General features: G+C 36.8%; 1 protein-coding gene across 2 annotated transcripts in view; it reads right to left on the bottom strand.

Annotated features, from left to right (window-relative positions):
* neto1l (neuropilin (NRP) and tolloid (TLL)-like 1, like) overlaps positions 1-19,837 on the bottom strand; it is an 84,873-nt gene that overhangs the window by 11,893 nt on the left and 53,143 nt on the right. For both annotated transcript variants that reach the window (XM_042751984.1, XM_042751983.1), the window contains exons 5-7: positions 11,429-11,470; positions 11,202-11,329; positions 1,661-1,889 (exon numbers count right to left, since the gene is read on the bottom strand). In XM_042751984.1, coding sequence (XP_042607918.1) covers positions 1,661-1,889; positions 11,202-11,329; positions 11,429-11,470 — 399 coding nt within the window. The remainder of the gene's footprint in view (positions 1-1,660; positions 1,890-11,201; positions 11,330-11,428; positions 11,471-19,837) is intronic.

Here is a 19,837-nt window from a genome sequence, read left to right as displayed (position 1 = left end):
CTGCTGATGGCACCCTAGGCGACCACCTAGCTTGCCTATGCCTAGAAACTGTACTGTCTGCCATCAAACATTCTCATTGATGAACTGTAATGAATCCAATTGTGGATCTTAACTATACTGTTTGTGATTGCGGTTGCTGAATAAATGCACTTATGCAACATATGCTCCACAATACAAAGTCAGGTTTGGAACAACATGAGGGGGAGTAAATGGTGACAAAAGTTTCATTTGTGGGTGAACTATCCCTTTAAACTTAAGTTTCTGCTGATGGCTGTGCGGGTCCACCAGCTCCCAACCTGCATAAACCAGTATAAACCAGTTTACTCAGCAGGGTTATGCAAGATTTATATTGTGATTGCGGCTCAAATCACTGGCTGGACGTGACCAGCTGAATAGATGGCCCTTTACCTTTAATGGACACATGGATGAGCTGTTTTTATTTTCCCAGTCCTGCTTGGTTTAGCGTTCTGTCAGGTATGAATGTGCTGGTGCAAATGAGAGTGTTTTATAAGTGAGTGTGCATAAAACAGGGAATGAGTGCAAGATGTAAGTGCTTGTCAGATTTTCTACAAAAATGTACACAAGGGTTTAAACCCAACCTTGCCGTGGGGTGAGGTGGGCTTCGTGAAAATTGTTAAGAAATGTCTAAGCGTAGGTCTTATTTCAACCCAACACCAAAGGAAAATATATTTCTCAGAATTGCATTATATAAACTTGCAGTTGCGATTTTTTTTTTTTTTTTTTTTTTTTTTTTGTGACGGAAATGAGCTTCCATAAATATCACATATTATTTATATCATTGTAATATGCTAGTTTGGTCAGGAAACTTTTCTAATTATTACCAATGTTAAAAATATTGGTAATGCTTAATACTTCTGTGGAAACCATGATATTTCGGCTAAGTTATTATTATTAGATTTTTTTAAAGGATGCATTAAATTGATCAAAAGAAATAGCAGAGATATTTATAACATTACAAAAGACTTCTATTTGAAAAACTGCTGTTCTTCAATTGAACAAAGTATCCTGAAAAAATTTATGATAGTTTCCACAAAAAAATATTAAGCAGCAACAACTGTTTTCAACATTGATAATAACAAGAAATGTTTATTAAGCACAAAATCAGCATATTAGAATGATTTCTGACAAATCGTGCAATATTGAAGACTGGAGAAATGATGTTGAAAATTCAGTTTCGCATCACAGGAATAAATTACATTTTAAAATATATTTAAATCATAAACAAATATTTTAAATTGTCATATGATTTGTGATCCTGGACCAAAAAACAGTAATAAGTAGCATGTGTATATTTGTAGCAATAGCCATTATATGGGTCAAAATGATCAGTTTTTCTTTTATGCCAAAAACCATTAGAGGATATTAAATAAAGATCATGTTCCATGAAGATATTTTGTAAATTTCCTACCGTAAATATATCAAAACCGCATTTTTGATTAGTAATATGCATCACCAAGGGCTTAATTTGGACAACTTTTAGATTTTTTTTTTGCACACTCAGATTCCAGATTTTCAAATAGTTATATCTATTTATTAGATTATATATTATAGCATACGATATAATATATACATTACAAACACACACAAGGGATGGATAGGAGAGCCGTAATAGCAGTGAGTTTGTTTGTGAATGACTTACGCTCTTGGAAGGTAGTGAAGAGTATCCGGAAGCGGCTCTTTCGGCTGCCCTCATCGGCCCACATGCGGACCACGCCCAGCGCGGACACCAGCATGACATCATTAGCCACCGTGCTGCAGAATTTATTCCTCAGGTCTTCCACCGAGCTGCTGCCATCATACACCGCCACAAAATTACGCTTACACTCGTTGGAGTTCTGCATCTCGTAGTCTAGGAAACGCAAGTAGATCTAAGAAAGAGAGGAAAAGAGCAAAACAGACTCTCACATCCATTGAAAATCTATTACTTCTAACACACAGAGAACTCGATTTCCACAAAGAAAATGGACACTTCTGTTGAAATAATCTTTTTTGTTTTTTTCCAGTGGTTTCAATGCACCCATCCCAGCTGTCATATCAGTGACATCTAGATTACCTGGTAAACTGTGTTTGCTTTAACAACAGATCTCTGAAGTCAGAAAAGCCTCAGATTGATGTTAATTGCATAGAAAGATCAATAACAAGAACATAGAAGGTTATGTTTGAAATTCAGCTCGTACACAGAATTGAGAGGTTTCAAAAAGTTGCAGTGATGAGCTCTCAAAGCATAGCAATAAAACTACATCCACTCACACCAGCTCCTTTGGGCTCTCTAAAAACCAGAGAGGTGTTAGAGCGTACCATCTGTTCCCTTCTCACTCAATCTAACCCTAATCAAGCTTACTTCACACCTCTCCTCATCCAGACTCCCATTTTCACCATTTGAAATATTAGAAAATCCTGTCATCATTTATTCACCCTCATGTCTTTCCAAACCTCCATGACTTTCTTCACTGCAAAACGAAAGTTAAATATATATATATATATATAAAAAAAATAATAATATATATATATATATATATATATATATATATATATATATATATATTATGTATATATACATAAAAGTCAGCATGAAATGGAAGTTTTTTTAATGAACCTGTAGATTAAGTTCACAAAACCAGTCTGAATGAATCATTCACAAATCAATCAAACACTATCACTATCAAATGGCTTTCGAAGAAGCAAACAAGCAGCTTTTATTATACTTTTATTATGGCATCCTTTTTGTACCTTTAAAACTCCAATCTCCAATCACTGGAGACCATTCTTTGAAATGTCTATTTGTGTTCCACAGAAAGTTAGTCAAACCGTTTCAATTTGACATCAGGGTGAATGCATTTTAATTTGGATGTGTACCTTTCCTATAAATACACTGCTAGAATGACCCTCAAGATAATAAACCAACTCTGTTTGACAGATTTGACAATCAAAACTTCGAAATATTAGCACAGAGTGTTCTTCTCCCAGCGGTTGGAGTTGGGGTGATTTTACATTTAATGAGCACTTGGTGTTCCATTATGACAAGTAAATGAAGCACCCCAGTTCAACCAGTGAGCAAAGGCTCATGTGTTACTCACAGCTCAGTAAATCTTCTCACTCTAATAGCATTTAGTTCAGCACATTTCCAATGTTATATCATTGTGCCATTCCAACAATGTTGGTCGGTTTGTCCTTGGCTTCCCACAATATGCTCACACCTACAATATAAGTAATGAACTAGTGACACCGCAGTCTTTCTGGAATGCTGTGGTGTATATCTCTCATCATCAGCAAAACAGGGGGCGTCACTTATACACACACTGTATATAAAACCCCACTTACTGAACCACATCTAGACAAATGAAACATACAGTATGAGGCTTTCCAATTACCTTAGAGAATCACATGAAGATGATAGGAGACTCGCTACAGTATGTGCCAGCTTGTTAGAACTTGTTAGGCACAATTTACTAGGAGGAATATGAGGAATGCACAAGACAATAATTAGACAGAAATGATTATGTAAAGCATTAAGGAACCCGAACGGTTATTAAGACAGACTCACCTAATAATCTAACAACCTTAGGGCAGCTGAGAGCAAAATCCAGAAACTGTTCCTGAAAGTACATCCACTGACAACTGAATAGCCAATCGCTAACACTGCCTATAAACCCTAAGGTCGATGGAATATATAATGTGACAAAATCAAATATTTAATCAAAAGATTTGGGCTGGCATTAGATTACACAGTCTTATCTTTGCACTCTAATTAGCGGTGCTTGCTATTCCTAATAATTTTATATTTTCCACCCAAAATTTGAGAAATAGTTCATCCAACACCATCTGTGCTACAAACTGAATAAAACGTCTATTTGTGTTTTTCTAAGTGACCAGACACAAAACAAAACAAAACAAAACAGCAAACAAGAAACATATTTGAAGAACTGTATACATTTTTTTACTTTAAATCTATTTTATTTTTATTTTTTTAAATACTATAGGTGCAGTCAAAAAATAGTCAATCTTGATTTATCATCAGTCTTTAGAAAACATTTACTGTAAAATATCTAATAAATCATAAATAATAAAAAATGTGATTATGAAATGAAAACTCAGATTTCTTCAGAAAATGTAAAAATGTAGCATGTAAAAATTTTAATAATTCTATCTTGTCCCACTGAAAGCCAAAAAAGAGGTCTCCCGATTACTTTACCTGACCTTAGACATTGTGAATCAGTGAAAATGATTATGAATAGAAACCTCCTTCACCTCTCCATCTGAAACAAGCCCCCCAGACTCCAGAAGCCGGCTTGACTCTTCAAATACACGCTAATTACCCAGCAGAGTTATTGTATCTCAATAAATCAGCCTTTTTTCCCTTCTACCGCTCCTCTGGAATAAATTAGTCAGGGTTGCCTGACATCGAGACGTTAACCTCTGGACAGTTGGGGACTGCTGTCTCTTCAGGGCATGTGGATGTGTTTGAGGTGCTGTTCACATCCCCCTCTGCGCTGACTTATTTGTAGCCTGCATCCACTGATGTTCCCACCACAGCAGAGAAAAAAAAAAAAAAAATCAGGAACGGTTGCAGCTCAGAATTTCTCATTTTTGGATGAATTGCTGCAAACAAAGGATGATGTAATAGACCCCGCCCCCTTTTCTTTTCATATCAGACAGTAAATCAAATAAGAAACAGCAAGATGAGATGTACATGTCTGGGAGGTTATACGCTTGTGGACTTAATTGGATGAGATATATGAAGGCCTGTGAGAGAGGAAAGCCATTTGAGCAACAGTAGCTGGTGTCTAGAGGAAGGCACGGCGCTTTCCCCGCCATCTGCACTTCAAACAATAATTCCTGTGAGATTTCAGGGCCAGATAAACATGACACTGATTCAGAGCTGCTACAGAAAATCATTTCAATGAAACAGAGAATATAACACTTGTTTGGAGACCACATATGCACATTATGATAAGAACAGAAAGACAAAAGTCATTTTAAGGCCAGCTGGTTCACTCATAGGGATACAATAAAGGATCGAAATCGAAGAATGAACTGATATGACGTCATTTTGAACAAAATCAGGCTGAAACGAAGTTCATTTTGCGTTTGCTTCGGCAGTTCGAAACAGCTCACCAAAGCAAACTTTCTGGGGGAGTTCGTTTCGGCTCCTAACCACCTTTGTGCTTCCATTGGTTCGTGGCGGTTACGCAATCGGTGGGTGTTTTCTGGATCTCCAAGTTCTTTGACGTGCAATTTTTTTCCCAGGTTCGTTTCTCATTCTACGGAGGTCCGAGCATAGAACATCATCTCTTGAATACATTGGAGTGTCGAATAGCTGAGCTGGCACAAATATATCTGCACCTGTACGATCGCTCGCAGAGAGACTTTAAAGATTCAGAGAAAGCATTTAATTCCTAGAAAGAAATCGCAACGAAGCTTGGTTTCGACGACCCGTTATGCAAAAAGCGACAGAGAAACATCCGAGAAAAGTTTTCCAAAGCCATGAAAAGAATGAAAGGAAAGAGTAAAGATATAAGGTAGCAAGTACCAAATACATGTGTTTCAAATAAATGTTACACCATACTGCTGCTGCTGTTGTTGTTCTTTCAGTAAGCGAATTTAAAGGGTATAAAATAAATGAAATGCCAAACGAACATACAATAATAAACCTTTGTTTTTATCAAAAGTAAATCATGACACCATATAAAATATGAAAAGGTGTAACAGTTAATCCTATTTAATAAAATAAATGAACATTAATAAAATAAAGTAGCAAACTGACTCCAATATATTATTTTTTTCCACATCATGCTAAAGTTTTCAGACTATGAGACATTCACACTTCCCATAAAGGACTGATTACAGAAATGGTATGGTTCTTTTGTATTGCAAACATGATACTTGACTCTGAACTGCTACTAATCATTATTTTTTTTGTCTATAATATTCTGATCATTGGTGCCTGTCTCACACCTAGATTGCCTATACTTTTTCATTTCATAGTTGTTGTGTTTAGGACATACGTGCGAGCGGGATGACACACCCCACCTCCAGCAGCGCGGGGGTGTTGGAATGTTTGAAAACAGTATACCGTCGCTCAGCCTTTTCAAACTTCTTTTTGCCCCCAAACAAAGAACATTTCTGTAAATATACATAAAACATTATTATATTATAAAAATATACAGTATTGTTTAAAAAGTTTTTTTTTTAATAAGTCTCTTATGCTCACAAAATTTGCATTTATTTGATTGGGAAAAAAATGAAATATTTGTACAATTTAAAATAACTATTTTCAATTTTCAATATATTTTCAAATGTAATTTAATTTCATAGCAAAACTGAATTTTTAGCAGCCATTACTATAGTTTTCAATGTCACGTGATCCTTCAGAATTCATTTTAACATGCTGATTTGATAATAACAAATGTTCTTGAAAACCAATGTTGAAAACAGTTGTGCTGCTTAATATTTTTGTGGAAACTGCTAATCTTTTTTCCATAATATTTTGGTGAATAGAAATTTTACAAGGATTTTTGTATGGAATAGAAATCTTCTGTTACATAAAAATGTCTTTGTCACTTTAATCGATTTATTGCATCCTTGCTTAGTAAGTATTAATTAAAATAATAATAATAATAATAATTTTACTGACTCCAAACTTTTGAATGGTAGTGTATATAAAATATTTAATAAAATCTGTATTTCAAACTAGATTTATATCTATATTCAGATTAAACTAGATCATTCCATATTGATCTATGTATAACTACTGGTATATAAGGCAACACAAGTAGCTGAAGGAGAAAAGGTCTTCATAATAAGCGTTGTATACAAATTAACATAAACACAATCATTGAGTCTCAGTGCTGAAATTTTCAGTCTCCTTTGAGCAGTGCTGGTGGATGATAAAACTGCTTGAATAGCTGTGTGAAACTAATCGCTGTGAAAAGTACAAGGGCATATGCTTTTGATTTGTGCCTTTGGAAGGACATCAGATAGAACAAAAATCAATTTCTGAAGCAATAAATCACATTAAACACAAATATTATCACCAAGGCATAGCATAATACATTTTATTGTGTTTAGTCATATGGCTACTGATCGGTTCCACAGGTAACTTAATAACTCAAAACAACAAAACCATCTGTTACAGCTTATATATTTTATTATGCTTATATATTTTATTATTTTATTATGAGTTTATGCTAAAACACTTTCTTTCCCGTCTAACATGGGGAGGGGGACATTAAAAAGAAAGAAAGAAAGAAAGAAATAGTTTTATTTAGCAAAGACACAAATTCAGAAAAAGTGACAAAAAAATTATTATGGTTTCCACAAGAATATTAAGCAGTGTAACTGTTAATAAGAAAAACATTGACAATATTAAGAAATGTTTATTGAGCTCCAAAGCATATTAGAATGACTCCTAAAGACTGGAGTAATGGCTGCTGAAAATATTTAAAATATTGCAAACTATAAAATACACTGTAATACGGTCACATAATGCTGCCGGAAGGAACGAAGGAGCCGGGGATAAATGAAACTGTAATTTATTCAATCCAACACACAGGGTAAATCCACACTTGGAGGGGAAAGAAGACACATGTACACAACTGGTAGACCCGACAAAGGAGGAACGCACAGACTGGAACTAAATACATGACTTAATGAGGCAATTGGGAGGAACACAGGTGATCAGAATGACTAATTAAGAGACAACGAGGACAGGAACAGGAGCGACCAAATAAGGGCACATGAGGGAGAAACACAACAAAAACAGTCCAATCCTGACATTTCGCCCCCCTCCCGGTAGGCGCATACTCGTGCCATAGAACCAACAGAGGGAGTAATGGGTGGGAACTGGGAGGAGCCTCAGGAGGAGGACAGACACCCGGAGGGGGCCGGTAGAAAGAGTCCAGGGAGGTGAGGATGGAGGGAGGAGCCAAGGAGGAGCCAGGGTGGATCAGACAGAAGAATGAGCTAGGGAGATGACAGGAGGGACCTGGAGCATGCGGCGCCAGGTGGGACCCAGGCCACAGCCATAATGTTGACCCACGGTGGAGCCGACTAAGGGTGGAGTCATGGAGGAGTAAGGGATGATGACTCCAGGTCAGGTTGGCCAACCAACAGCAGCGGAACAGGTGGTAGAGGAGCAGCCAGAGAAGTGGAGTCACGAGGTGAAAGATGGTCGACAACAGACCAAGGCGGAGCCAGCGGACTGATGGGCCATGGCGGAGAGGAGGGAGCTACGAGCCATGGTGGAGCCGCTGGGTCAACGTGCAGAGGCGGAGTCTGAATGTAATAGTGTTGGGGCGTATGGGTAGGATTCTGCAGCCACTGTGACGATGGAGGATGGGAGACCTGCGAAGCTCGCACCGTATTGATGGTGGGCTGAGGGTGAGCAGAGGGGCTGCCAGACGACAGCGGTGGAGGAAGCAGGAGAGGGAGGGTGGGGTGGGTGTTCATTTGTGAGCCTCTGGGGTTAACTTGGGACCAGGAGCCCTCTCAGTGTTGGACATGGGAACAGGAGCCTTCTCTGGGCTAGACATGGGAACAGGAACTTTCTCTGGGCTAAACTCAGGAATGGGAGTCCTCTCTGGACTGGACGTGGAAACGGGAGCCCTCTCTCCATCGGAATTGCACAGATCCATAATTAGCTCGCCCTCAGCCATGGTGCAAGGGGCGAAGCTCACCTCCGTGCTCTCACTGTCCGCAGCTTTCTCCCTCGCGGCAGGCATTGTGGCTGGCTCTCGGACCTGGTCTGATGATCTGAGAGGCTCTGGCTCCATGGCGATTCTCAGCTCTGTCACAATCCTTGGCGATGGCTCATCGGTCGTGACGGGCTCGGGCTCTCCATCATCGGTGGGCTCGGGCTTGTGCTCCGCACAGCGTGGAGATGGTGTGCTGGGCACTGGGTCTGTCTGTGCTCTGGTTTCGGGGATAGACGCTCTCCAGACACCTGATAATGGCTTCCCTCCAGCTCAGTCCAGAGGTGTCTTGAAGGTCGATGGGACGATAGTAATTTGCCCCGATCCAGAACAGTGAGTGCAGCGTCATCGATGGTGAGCTGGCGGAACTTAACCGCATAATCCAATAGGTCTTTGCGGGCAAGGGAGGTGAGCTTTGTGGTGAGGGAATCCATGGGAAAAGAAACACTACGGAAGTAAAAAACACTGAATGGAAAATGGAAAACAAATGGAGGGGAAAACACACAGAATTAACTGTTTTGGTTGGGTCTTCTGTCACATAATGCTGCTGGAAAGAACGAAGGAGCTGTGGACAAACAAAATTGTAATTTATTAAATCCAACACACAGGGTAAATCCATACTTGGAAGGGAAAGAAGACACACGTACACCACTGGTAGACCCGACAAAGGAGGAACACACAGACTGGAACTAAATACATGACTTAACAAGGCAATTAGGAGGAACACAGGTGAACAGAATGACTAATTAAGAGACAACGAGGACAGGAACAGGAACGACCAAATAAGGGCACATGAGGGAGAAACACAACAAAGATCATGACAATCCTGCAATCCTGACAATTACTGTATTAGCGCTTTGAGTATGAGAAAGGTGTACATTTTTTTTTACAAATTTATTATTATCAAAATATGAAAAAGTAATTTTAAATCATAATTATATTAACTGCAGCCTTACCGAGAATAAATGTTTATCAAAAACAATCAGTTGCATGGGACACTGGTCAATTATTATGTCAATTAAGAATATGTGACTGTTAGGGGTGGGCGATATGATCAAAATCTTATATCACAACATAGCTATTTTTGCTTTTAATAAGGTCTTTATGAAATTAAAAAAAAATTGATACCATAGGAATTTCACAATGTCACCAGTCTCAATATCACAAAAACCGTATACTAGCCTAAATTAAAACAACAACAACAACAAACCAAAAAAAGTTCACTGAAGACAAGAAAACAGTAAGTGATTAAATAAGGATAGGAGACTAATTACAAGCAATAGGACAAAAAAAACAATAACAACACTAGAACAAATAAATAAGCAATGTTACATAGGTTTTATAAAGTAATCAAATGTATAAAACACGGCATATTCTTTACTGTGTAAATTAAATATATATTTCTTCTTATTAAAGTTATAAAAGTGATTTTTTTTCAAGAGATTTTGTCTAATTTGTTGTTTGAATAACCTAAATGACAGACAGCAGGAATATTAGACTGCTGTCACTTTAAGAGCTGCCCAGATCCATTATACTGTTACACGTGTTTTCTTTCTCAGATGTTTGCTTTCACTTAAGACCTAAATTACTGTGGATACTATGTAATAAGGATACTTGCAAAAACGGGCATTTTGACATGTACTGTACAAGTGTGTGTGTTTAATAGTTCAAGGCCTATAAAGCGGCAAAAATAACTCTGTTCAATGCTCCTGCACTCTCTGAGCATCCTTATGTTCACGCGCCTCTCCGACAGTGCTTAGAAACAGTCTCTCAGACAGCGTGCGCATATAGCAAGATGAGATCTCTTTAGCAATCAGGAAAAAAGTCCACTTCCATACAGCTGCACAATAAATTATGCTAATGAGGGTGCATTTATTTTTTCCCCTTTTGGAAGCTGGAACAAAAAACAACATAATAAAAGGGAAAAAATTAGCAGTCAGAGATTTTTATTTTTATTTTTTTTACTGCACCACAAAATGGAAAAAGACAAGAGAAAAGAAAACTTTAGCCAGTATTTTTTGCTGGTGTAAATAATGCGACCAGGGCAGCTGTAAACTGTTTCTTAATAACAGTGCTTCAATTAAAAAACAAATCTGACCCCAAATAAACTGGACTGTCTGACCTTTTCCACATGGACACATTCTCTTTGATTCTCATCTGCTATAAAAACAATGGTAGCCCTTTGAGAGCTCATTCTGCAGTATATCACACAACCAAAAGCTGCCACATTTTTATCCTCAATAGAATTCCACCAAATACATATCCGCCCCAAGATGTTTTCGCAATGGCCGCATAATGCAAACCACTGCAAAACAGGATGCCAAACACTGAAGCATGTTAGGTGGTAACTGCACAGCTTGAGGCAGACAAAAGCTGTCATATGTCAGAAACGTGGCAGGCTGGGTAACAGAACAATAACAGGGAAATAACTTGGGTGTTATTAGACAGAGCGGGGGAAGTTGGGACAGGGGTTGACTGCGGGGAACTGACCTTGGAGCGAGGAGGGGCACGGATATACCATTTGCAGTCCACTGCCTCGGTCTGCAAGGCTTTGCCATCTTTGGTGATCTGCTGCGATTCAATGATGCCTTCAGGTCCACCCATCTCGAATTCACAAACTGCAGCGGGGGCGACATAAGAAGACAAATTACGAAAAATGGAAAGCCATTAGATGTATTCATATGGAGGATGCTTATAGACGAATGAATAATACCCACAGGGAAGAGGTTTGGGGACTCCTACGTCTTTAAAGTCGGGATCTGAAAAAAATAAATAGGATATAAAAACAGACTTCATTCAGATTATCAATATCCATAAATACTATGCTGTATTAGATCAACTGAACCATTTAACGTACAATCGATATGTACATTGAGAAGATATGTGAGAGGTTGTTTAATAGCCTCAATAAATATTTAAAATCGTGCTGTTGATGTTTTAAAAATGATGCAGTTTGCAGTTTGAAGTGCATTCTTTCAAAGTGGCATGAACAGGAAAGAAGCATTCAATAAACAGTATTCTCATTTAACTCTCTGTAGAGGCTTGTGAAAAAAAAAAATTAGATATGTTTGGCAAGCTGTCTGTAATGGAGGGGTTTGGGACCCACCTATGGAGAAAACTTTGAGGAGAAAAGATGCAAAAAAGAATTTGTTTGTATTCCTTCATTACAGTCATTGATTCTACCAAAGCTAATGAACATGATTATCCCAAACTTTCATTTAGAATACCACAAAACTCCACATATCCATGAAATAATTTTAACAATATTGTCATCTTTGTCATTTCTGTGGTTCAAAATCTAATAATATGTTCCTCAACGCCACCTACTGGGCTGGAGTGTGAATCTTGATAAAAAAGTGTTCCAGGAATGAGTTCCAAAACACAAAAACAAGTAATGGGTTTTATAAATGCCTGAAATAAGGTCTGTGGCTCAAGATACAGTATTTTTTTTACATTTTATTCTACAACATAATATACATCAGTAATACCCTACTTATTACTCATCTACTTTTTAAAGCTTTTATGTTACTGGAGAAAGGTGGTTGTTACAAATTTATTTATTTATTTTATTTATTTATTTATTAATGCAAAAGCCAATTGAACAATCCTATTGGCTTTTTATCAGGAGAACCAGAGTTGACCTTGAACAATCAACAACATCACTGCTACACATAAAAGCTCTACTTCAGCAAAAGTAATTACAATAATCTAAATTGCATTGTTCATAACTGTTATGCTTAAATAACTTTAAAGAACATTTTAGACATAAACCTGCTGTGAAGCATTATGTAACAGTACTTTCAATGAAATCTCCTCTGCACCCAATTTCTCTCAATTCTTCTCTGAATAGAATTCCTTCATTTTCAAATGCTCACAGTCTCTGTGGATCCATAATTTATTGCAAATACCAGACTCAATTCAACAATAGCGGCTAAGAGCAGAATACCTAATGTGCAAGATATTATTGTCAACAACAATACAGTCTCATCTAGCCAAACTTTAAAAAACATGGTCCTCATCACTGCAGCTTATTCTGATCAGAAATCATCCAATTTGGACAAGGAAGAGATTGTCTGATTGACATGTAATGTGACTAATAACTCATTTGTTTAAGTACCATTTAAGAGTGTATTTCGCCATTATAATAAACTGGATCCATGAGCGTTGTAGAAAAATGAAAAGATCCATAGACTTTTGACCATCCAAAAATATTAAGTATTGATTATTTCACTGGCATATGTCTGAAAACAATACAAAAAATGCTAGGCCTGGGAGTCAATACAGATTTCCAGATTAAATGCAGTACAATTCCGATTCAATAACCATTCAATTAGAATCTGATTCAGTTTGTCCATGTTTGCTTGCATATAAAAGAAAATTCTCTCTGCTAATGCAGTAAATTAAAAAGTACAGTTTATAACTGATTTAAAACTATTGAACTATTCATTCACACAAGAGTCTATATTAGTCATGATAAAACTGATTCACAATAAAAACCGCCATTTTTTTTGGTACAATAACTCCTTTCAGTGAACTGCCTGTGGGTTTGCTGTCTGCCAAAATACTTTTTATGTCTCAGCCCTACTCTTCCTCCTAACATAAATGAACATATTCTATCAGAAGAAGCTTTGTGCTACAAAGAACTAATATGTGGGCAGTTTAATTACTCTCACCCCTTTATGATTAGATTGGCTTATATTTAGTATGGGTGACATTTCGCTCTGTGATCCCCCATTCACTCTGATATTCATACATGGACAGAGACAGTGGCATTTACAGAACTGAATCTCATTGAAGATGACTTCTCTTGTAAAAGACATACACATACATACATACATACATACATACAAACATGAGTCTGAACCCCTTCAGAGAGGATTGGATTGTACCTCAGTTCCCTTTACAGGAGAGACTGATTGATTTGTGGATTGATCTGGTGTAAACGGCTGATTTATTTCTCTGTCATTTCACCCTCCTGTGAGCACTTATGTGGGTCACTGTGTGTATGATCGCAGAGGACACCCATCACTATTATGACATATTCACTCCTATTTTGGAACACAGGCACGTGGTTCCTGACAGTATGAGACTGTAAGTTATGAAGCAAGACATTTAAGCTATACTTTGGTAGCATTACAAGTCAACTTTTAATGTTATTGAATGTTTCTTACAGCAAAAACAATTGCAAATTAGTTGCACGACCATTATATCATACCTTTAAGACTTCTTTGTAAAGGATCTCTGTTGTGATAGCTAATCTTTGGGTTAATAGATTGGGGTCAAAGGGTCAAGGTATGGCTAGCTAGCATGCAAATTTATTGCAAAGGTTCTGTGTAACCTCTCTTTCTTTAACATTTCACATATTACACATGCTGCTCAACATCTACACTGAGAATTCAGGTTAGACATTGAACCAACAGATGCACTCAAGTAATGTAAGATGAAAAAAGAAGGAATGAGAAAGATTACATTACAGAACTAGGGTAGTGGTAGAAAGAGTGAGAAAACACGAGAGAATCAAATATCAAAAGAGATTCATTGGCAGAAATAAGATAAAATGGTTTATGAAAGAAGGGAATGGTGTGGAAACAGGACCTTGGTTCTGTCTTGGTTCTGAACTTTGAGAGTGTATATTATACTGTAGCATAAAATCCATTTGATGTAGTTAATTTGACGGCTTGAGTGTTGTTGGACTCGTTTATTAAATTATAATATTTATAATAAGAAAATAAAGAACCATTTTGGGTTCCCAAAGAACCATGTTTGTCCTCGTCTGAAAAACATTTTAAAGTGGCCATGAACTCATCTTTTGACATATAAGAAATTGTTGTGCTATAAAAACATCCTGTAAGTTTCAGAACTCAAAACTTTATTAGTCTAAAAACAGCTTATATAGAAGCCAATTGACAAAACACTGCCTATAAATCTCTGTGTGAATGAATCAAGAATTGGACCAATAGTCAATCCCAAAGACTGCCTGTGTGAATAAAGCAGTGTCTTCAACCCTATCCAAGCATTCTTATATGAATCCTCTAAAATTCAAACAGAGTGTTCTGATAAGGGGGGTCAAAACAGGTCAAAAAATAGCCTATTACTTCTAAATTGCTTTTTTTAATGTAAAAATCTTTATAACATTATAAGTGGACCTCAGAGAATAGTTTAAAATAAAAAATGAAGGCAGTTCATGGCCGCTCTAATAATCTTATTAAGGGTTCTGCATGGAACCATAGATACCAATAAAGAACCTTTATGAGTGTATGACACTGGCTGTGTCCCAATTCTGGGGCTGCAACCTTTAAAGGCTGTAATCCAACACCGAATACAGCACAGCGATGTGACAAATGCTATACTTTTATACTTTTTATTATATACATAATGGACCAAGGTGGACATCGTTAGACAGGTTGTGAACCCTGTTTTGATTTCAGACAGCTAAATATAACTTTCAAAAAAGTCCAGGACAAATGCTACTGTCTCTTGTCACCTTCAGTTTTCACAGCTGCTAGGCGTCAAGAGCAATCCTCTGTAGGCTAGACCGTCTCAATTAATAACACTCAGTTTGACCTCTGTGGACTTCAAAGTCTGCACCCTTCTAAGGATGCAGCCCCTGAATTGGGATGCAGCCACAGTCATTGTCACAACGGTTATCTCTTTTGGTGCATTCAAGTCATGTTGAACATTGTATTTATGATTTAAATGCACATCAATGCCACCACAAAGTCGTAATCACTAGTGGGGAGTTCAGATTTTCTTTAAGCAACAATTGTTACAAGTTGGGGGCGTGTCAATGAGAAACAGGCCGGGATTTATGGATGCAACAATATTCCACAATACTAAGCAGTGAAATTGTCAGGATTTTTTATTTTCAAAAAATAAGCTGTTTAAATATAATATGACACGATTATAATATATCAATTAATAACAAGTTTTTATACAATACAGTTTGAAGTGGCTTCATAAATTAATAAAAAATAATAATAAAAACGCAAAACACAAATGATGCACATTCTTTGCTCTTCATTTTCTATAAGCAGAGTCAAGAAGCCTTATGGCATTTTTGTGTAATTTATTAAAAGAAGGTACACTGCCATTTTGTGTGATAAAAGTGACTTGAACGCACCTGATATTGTTAACAAAACTTACTAGCTTTTAAGTACAAACGTCCCAGGAGGACGCAGCATTTTATATAGAAGGCGGGACTTGTTTCGCCATATTGTTGGTTGCACATTCTCCCTATCACAAAAATATGACTAATCCATCTTTGTATAGATAAGCCTTATATATATTTTATAATGCCATATTCATTATAATTAATTTTACTGAAAATGGCATCCACTTTTAGTCCACAATATAAAATTTTCGTTGACAAGAAAGAATGAAGAAAGAAAATTAGGGAAAATATTCAAATATTTTCTAAATGAATTTAAACCCATATAGAGTTAAAATAATAAAATGTGAAAAATTTAAAAATGTGAACTCCTGAAATATTATTCATAATGAGCACACTATCGCATTGCCCTAAATTGTCATATTTTGGTTTTTCATTGCCCAAGTTTTAGATGGAAATAGAAAATTACAGAAACAACCATTCACTTTTGTTGAATCATAGTTTTGACGATGGCTGGATTATTCGTGACCATGGATCACAAAACCAGTCATAAGGGGTCAGTTTTTTGAAACTGGGATTTATACATCATCTGAGCTTTCCATTGATGTATGGTTTGTTAGGATAGGACAATATTTGTTTTGATATATTTACGGTAGGTAATTTACAAAATATCTTCATGGAACATGATCTTTACTTTTAATTTTGACCCATACAATGTATTGCTGGCTATTGCTACAAATATGCCCCGGTGACTTAAGACTGGTCTTGTGGTCCAGGGTCACATTTGCAATAATTATATTTTACTAGACTTTTCCCCTCACATTTTCAAAAGACAAAACAAAAACATCATCAACAACAACAACAACAACAACAAAAAAACCCTTGTCACATTTTTGTCAGTAATTTAGTTGTGTAATTTACTCTGTGTGAACAAATCAAGAATTGGACCAATACACTGCCGGCGTGAATGCAGCCAGTGTCATTCTCTAAATTTCAAAGACATTTAATCTGTAGCAATATAGCGATCAGCTAAAACAACACTGTGGAAATAAACTGCATCCTTGTTTTATTGTAGAAACCAACTGTTACTCTGCTGCTCTCAGTTTAATCAAAGGTAGCTGCCACCCTGTATTTCGGTTTCCACGGATGATGTGGATCCTTTCTCTTAGTGAGGGAGGGAAAGAACGGCTGCTTGAGTGGAGGAGTGTTATCTGATTGTGCTTTTGTGCCATCCTCCCCATTCCTTATCTGATAATCTCCTGAAAGAGAAGCACCAATACTGTTTACCCACCCACAGCGTAAGCGGTGCGAGCCGTAGGAAAGCTGCTCTCCCCTGCAGATGGGCCACTGTAGAGTTGAGAACAGGCTTCTGTTCATTCAATTCCCCTTTGCCAGAGATCTGACACCTATTTGAGAGTAAACCTGGGGCAACAGGCTGTCAATCAACATGAGAGAGAATGTGCCTGCTTCCAAACACAGCCAAGATTTATGAACGCTGAAGATCAGTTAAAATATTACCACTTCAAGAATCAATAAGGCATAAGCAATAAAGTAAATGTATGTGTGTGAAGAGATAGGAGCAAAAGCAACGCACTGCTATTTTTGTGGGTAGATATGGACGGAAAATTCAGAATGGCAGGAAGTTAATGAAACAATGACCTTCAGGTCAAGAGAGCTGGTTGCCGGACTGATTTATGATTTAGATGTGGCATCACTTAACCCACAAGGTCCAACAAACCCCATGGGATCAGTCTTCAGCCACAGTCGTGTGTAATACAGGATCCCTCCAAAGGTTATCTTTGGCATCTATCAGCATGAAGAGTGGAGGAAAAGACACTTGTCTTGATGACAATGACAATGAATATGTAAAAAGGATATAGGCCTTCTTTTGTGTGGCAGTTCAGCATATTTCCACTTCAGTATCTGTACAGCAAGTAAGTTGTCTGATTGTACTGTATTTGCAAGCTCAGCCTTTCAAAAAATATGGACTTGGATAACAAAACCACAAAAATAAACAATACAGGTAAAAAATAAATAAACAAATAAACAAAATAATACTTTTACAATCAAATGTCCTAAAATAACTCAGGAGTTGATATATTGCACGGCCAGAGAAATACGTAGATGCCACATTTGACCTCTCCAGTCACGTCGACAATAAAAATCAATGAGTTTTCCAAGATGCCACAACATTACACAGCATCTGATTGTAAAAACTGCTGAGCTTTAAATTCCTGAAGTAATTAGATAGCCCTTAACAGGTGAGAAAATGTGTTGTTTTGTTTCAGTTTGTATGTATTAATAAAATAATGCAGGTTCTAAAATTATAACTGTTTGATCTCGTGTTAGTGAATGCTTTTATCTTTTTGTTTTTTGTTTAGCTTAGCAAAGTCATTTGTGATAGATATTCATACATGCGGATAACTTCAGTTGCAGATGTGCAGTCTTGCTCTTGAGTGTTCACACACTGGCTTTGACCATTCTAATATGGCTTACATAGCGGCCCATAGAAACTGGCGCTAATAAGGCATCTATGTATAAATCTATGGTGCACCTCTATGCATATATAAAGATGGTAAGATTGATCAGATCATATGAAAGCAACACTACTCTTTGAAGTGTGCTTATATACAGCATTTGTCTATTTATATAATATAAGGTTATACTATATAAAACCGATATATTAAATTATATTTATTCCTTTGATTTTGGTGCTCAAAAAACATTTTGGTTTACTTGTCAATGTCATGACAGTCAATGGACACTGTCACTCAACAGGTGCAATTAAGATTCTGTATAAAAGCATTGTGAAACATTTATTGGTTTCTCAGTATGGAAAAATAAACCTCACTATGTTTTTTACTGCATTGATTTATCATTATCAATGATTCTGGACTGTGGACAACTAATTGGTGACCTTTGCTATAGAATTATTTTTTGAAATAAACATAACCAACCGACATTAGAGCTAAAATGAGATAATTATCAAAGCATTCAAGTGCTCCCAGAAGGACTCGTGATCCAAAATGCAACAGATAATGGAACGATAACTGTCTATGTACTGTAATGTACTGTAAATGAAAAACAACAGTCTGATGTGACTTTATACAACATAAACGCAGAAGAAAAATATAGCCTTACTACACTTCCAAACCCATGTACACACACACATACACTATTGTCATGATTTACTAGGGAATTTGCACACCCAACATAAATCCCGCAGATATTTTTCACAGTTATAAAGCACTGTGAGAGGACAATATGGAAGCTGTTAATCCTCCAACACTGAAACCATGACCTCTGTCAACAATGTCCTCAGTATCCTAAGCAGGCATAATCTGGCTAAGAGGAAGCAGTATTATATAGCATTTCTTGCCTCATCTGTCATCAATGGAAGCGTGTGTGTTTGTGTATATATATGTGTATGCATGCACAGAATACTTCCAGATTCCCTCAGTGCTTGTGTGCAGCCTTGGTTTGTAAACCAAGGCTTAGACTATAATCTTTTGAAGCTTACAGTATTTACTCATAACAACCTAGAGGAGATTTATATTTCTTCAGCCTCGAAAATTGTGCCTGCCAGGAGAGCCGTTAACTGCGTGAGGAAGCAAGTCTCATAAGAATACACATACATAAATGTAATGCTCAGTCAATATAATATCAAAGACGTGTCAAATGCTTAAGGTACGTTTAAGTCTTTCTGGGAAGTTTGTATTTATGTGTGGTAATCAGGTGCATTTAAGACACTTTTCTACAAAAAATCGGTAGTTTTTAACTCTACTTCTACAAAATGATTAATAAAGTACATACATTAGGTGTGTTTTTACTTTTAATTTATCTATTTATCTATCTTAATTGTACAGTACTATCATAATTTTATATATTCATTATTTAAAAATTATAAATGCAAACATTTACAGACAAATACATATGCAAGCATATCCTTCCAAAAACACATTTTAAAGGGATACAGACTAATAAACAACAACAACAAAAAATGTTATACAAATAACTA

The sequence above is a fragment of the Cyprinus carpio genome, chromosome B24, assembly GCF_018340385.1.
Source record: "Cyprinus carpio isolate SPL01 chromosome B24, ASM1834038v1, whole genome shotgun sequence".
Classification (NCBI taxonomy): domain Eukaryota; kingdom Metazoa; phylum Chordata; class Actinopteri; order Cypriniformes; family Cyprinidae; genus Cyprinus; species Cyprinus carpio.
The sequence above is the reverse complement of the archived record's forward strand: the minus strand, read 5'-3'. Positions and strand labels throughout refer to the sequence as shown.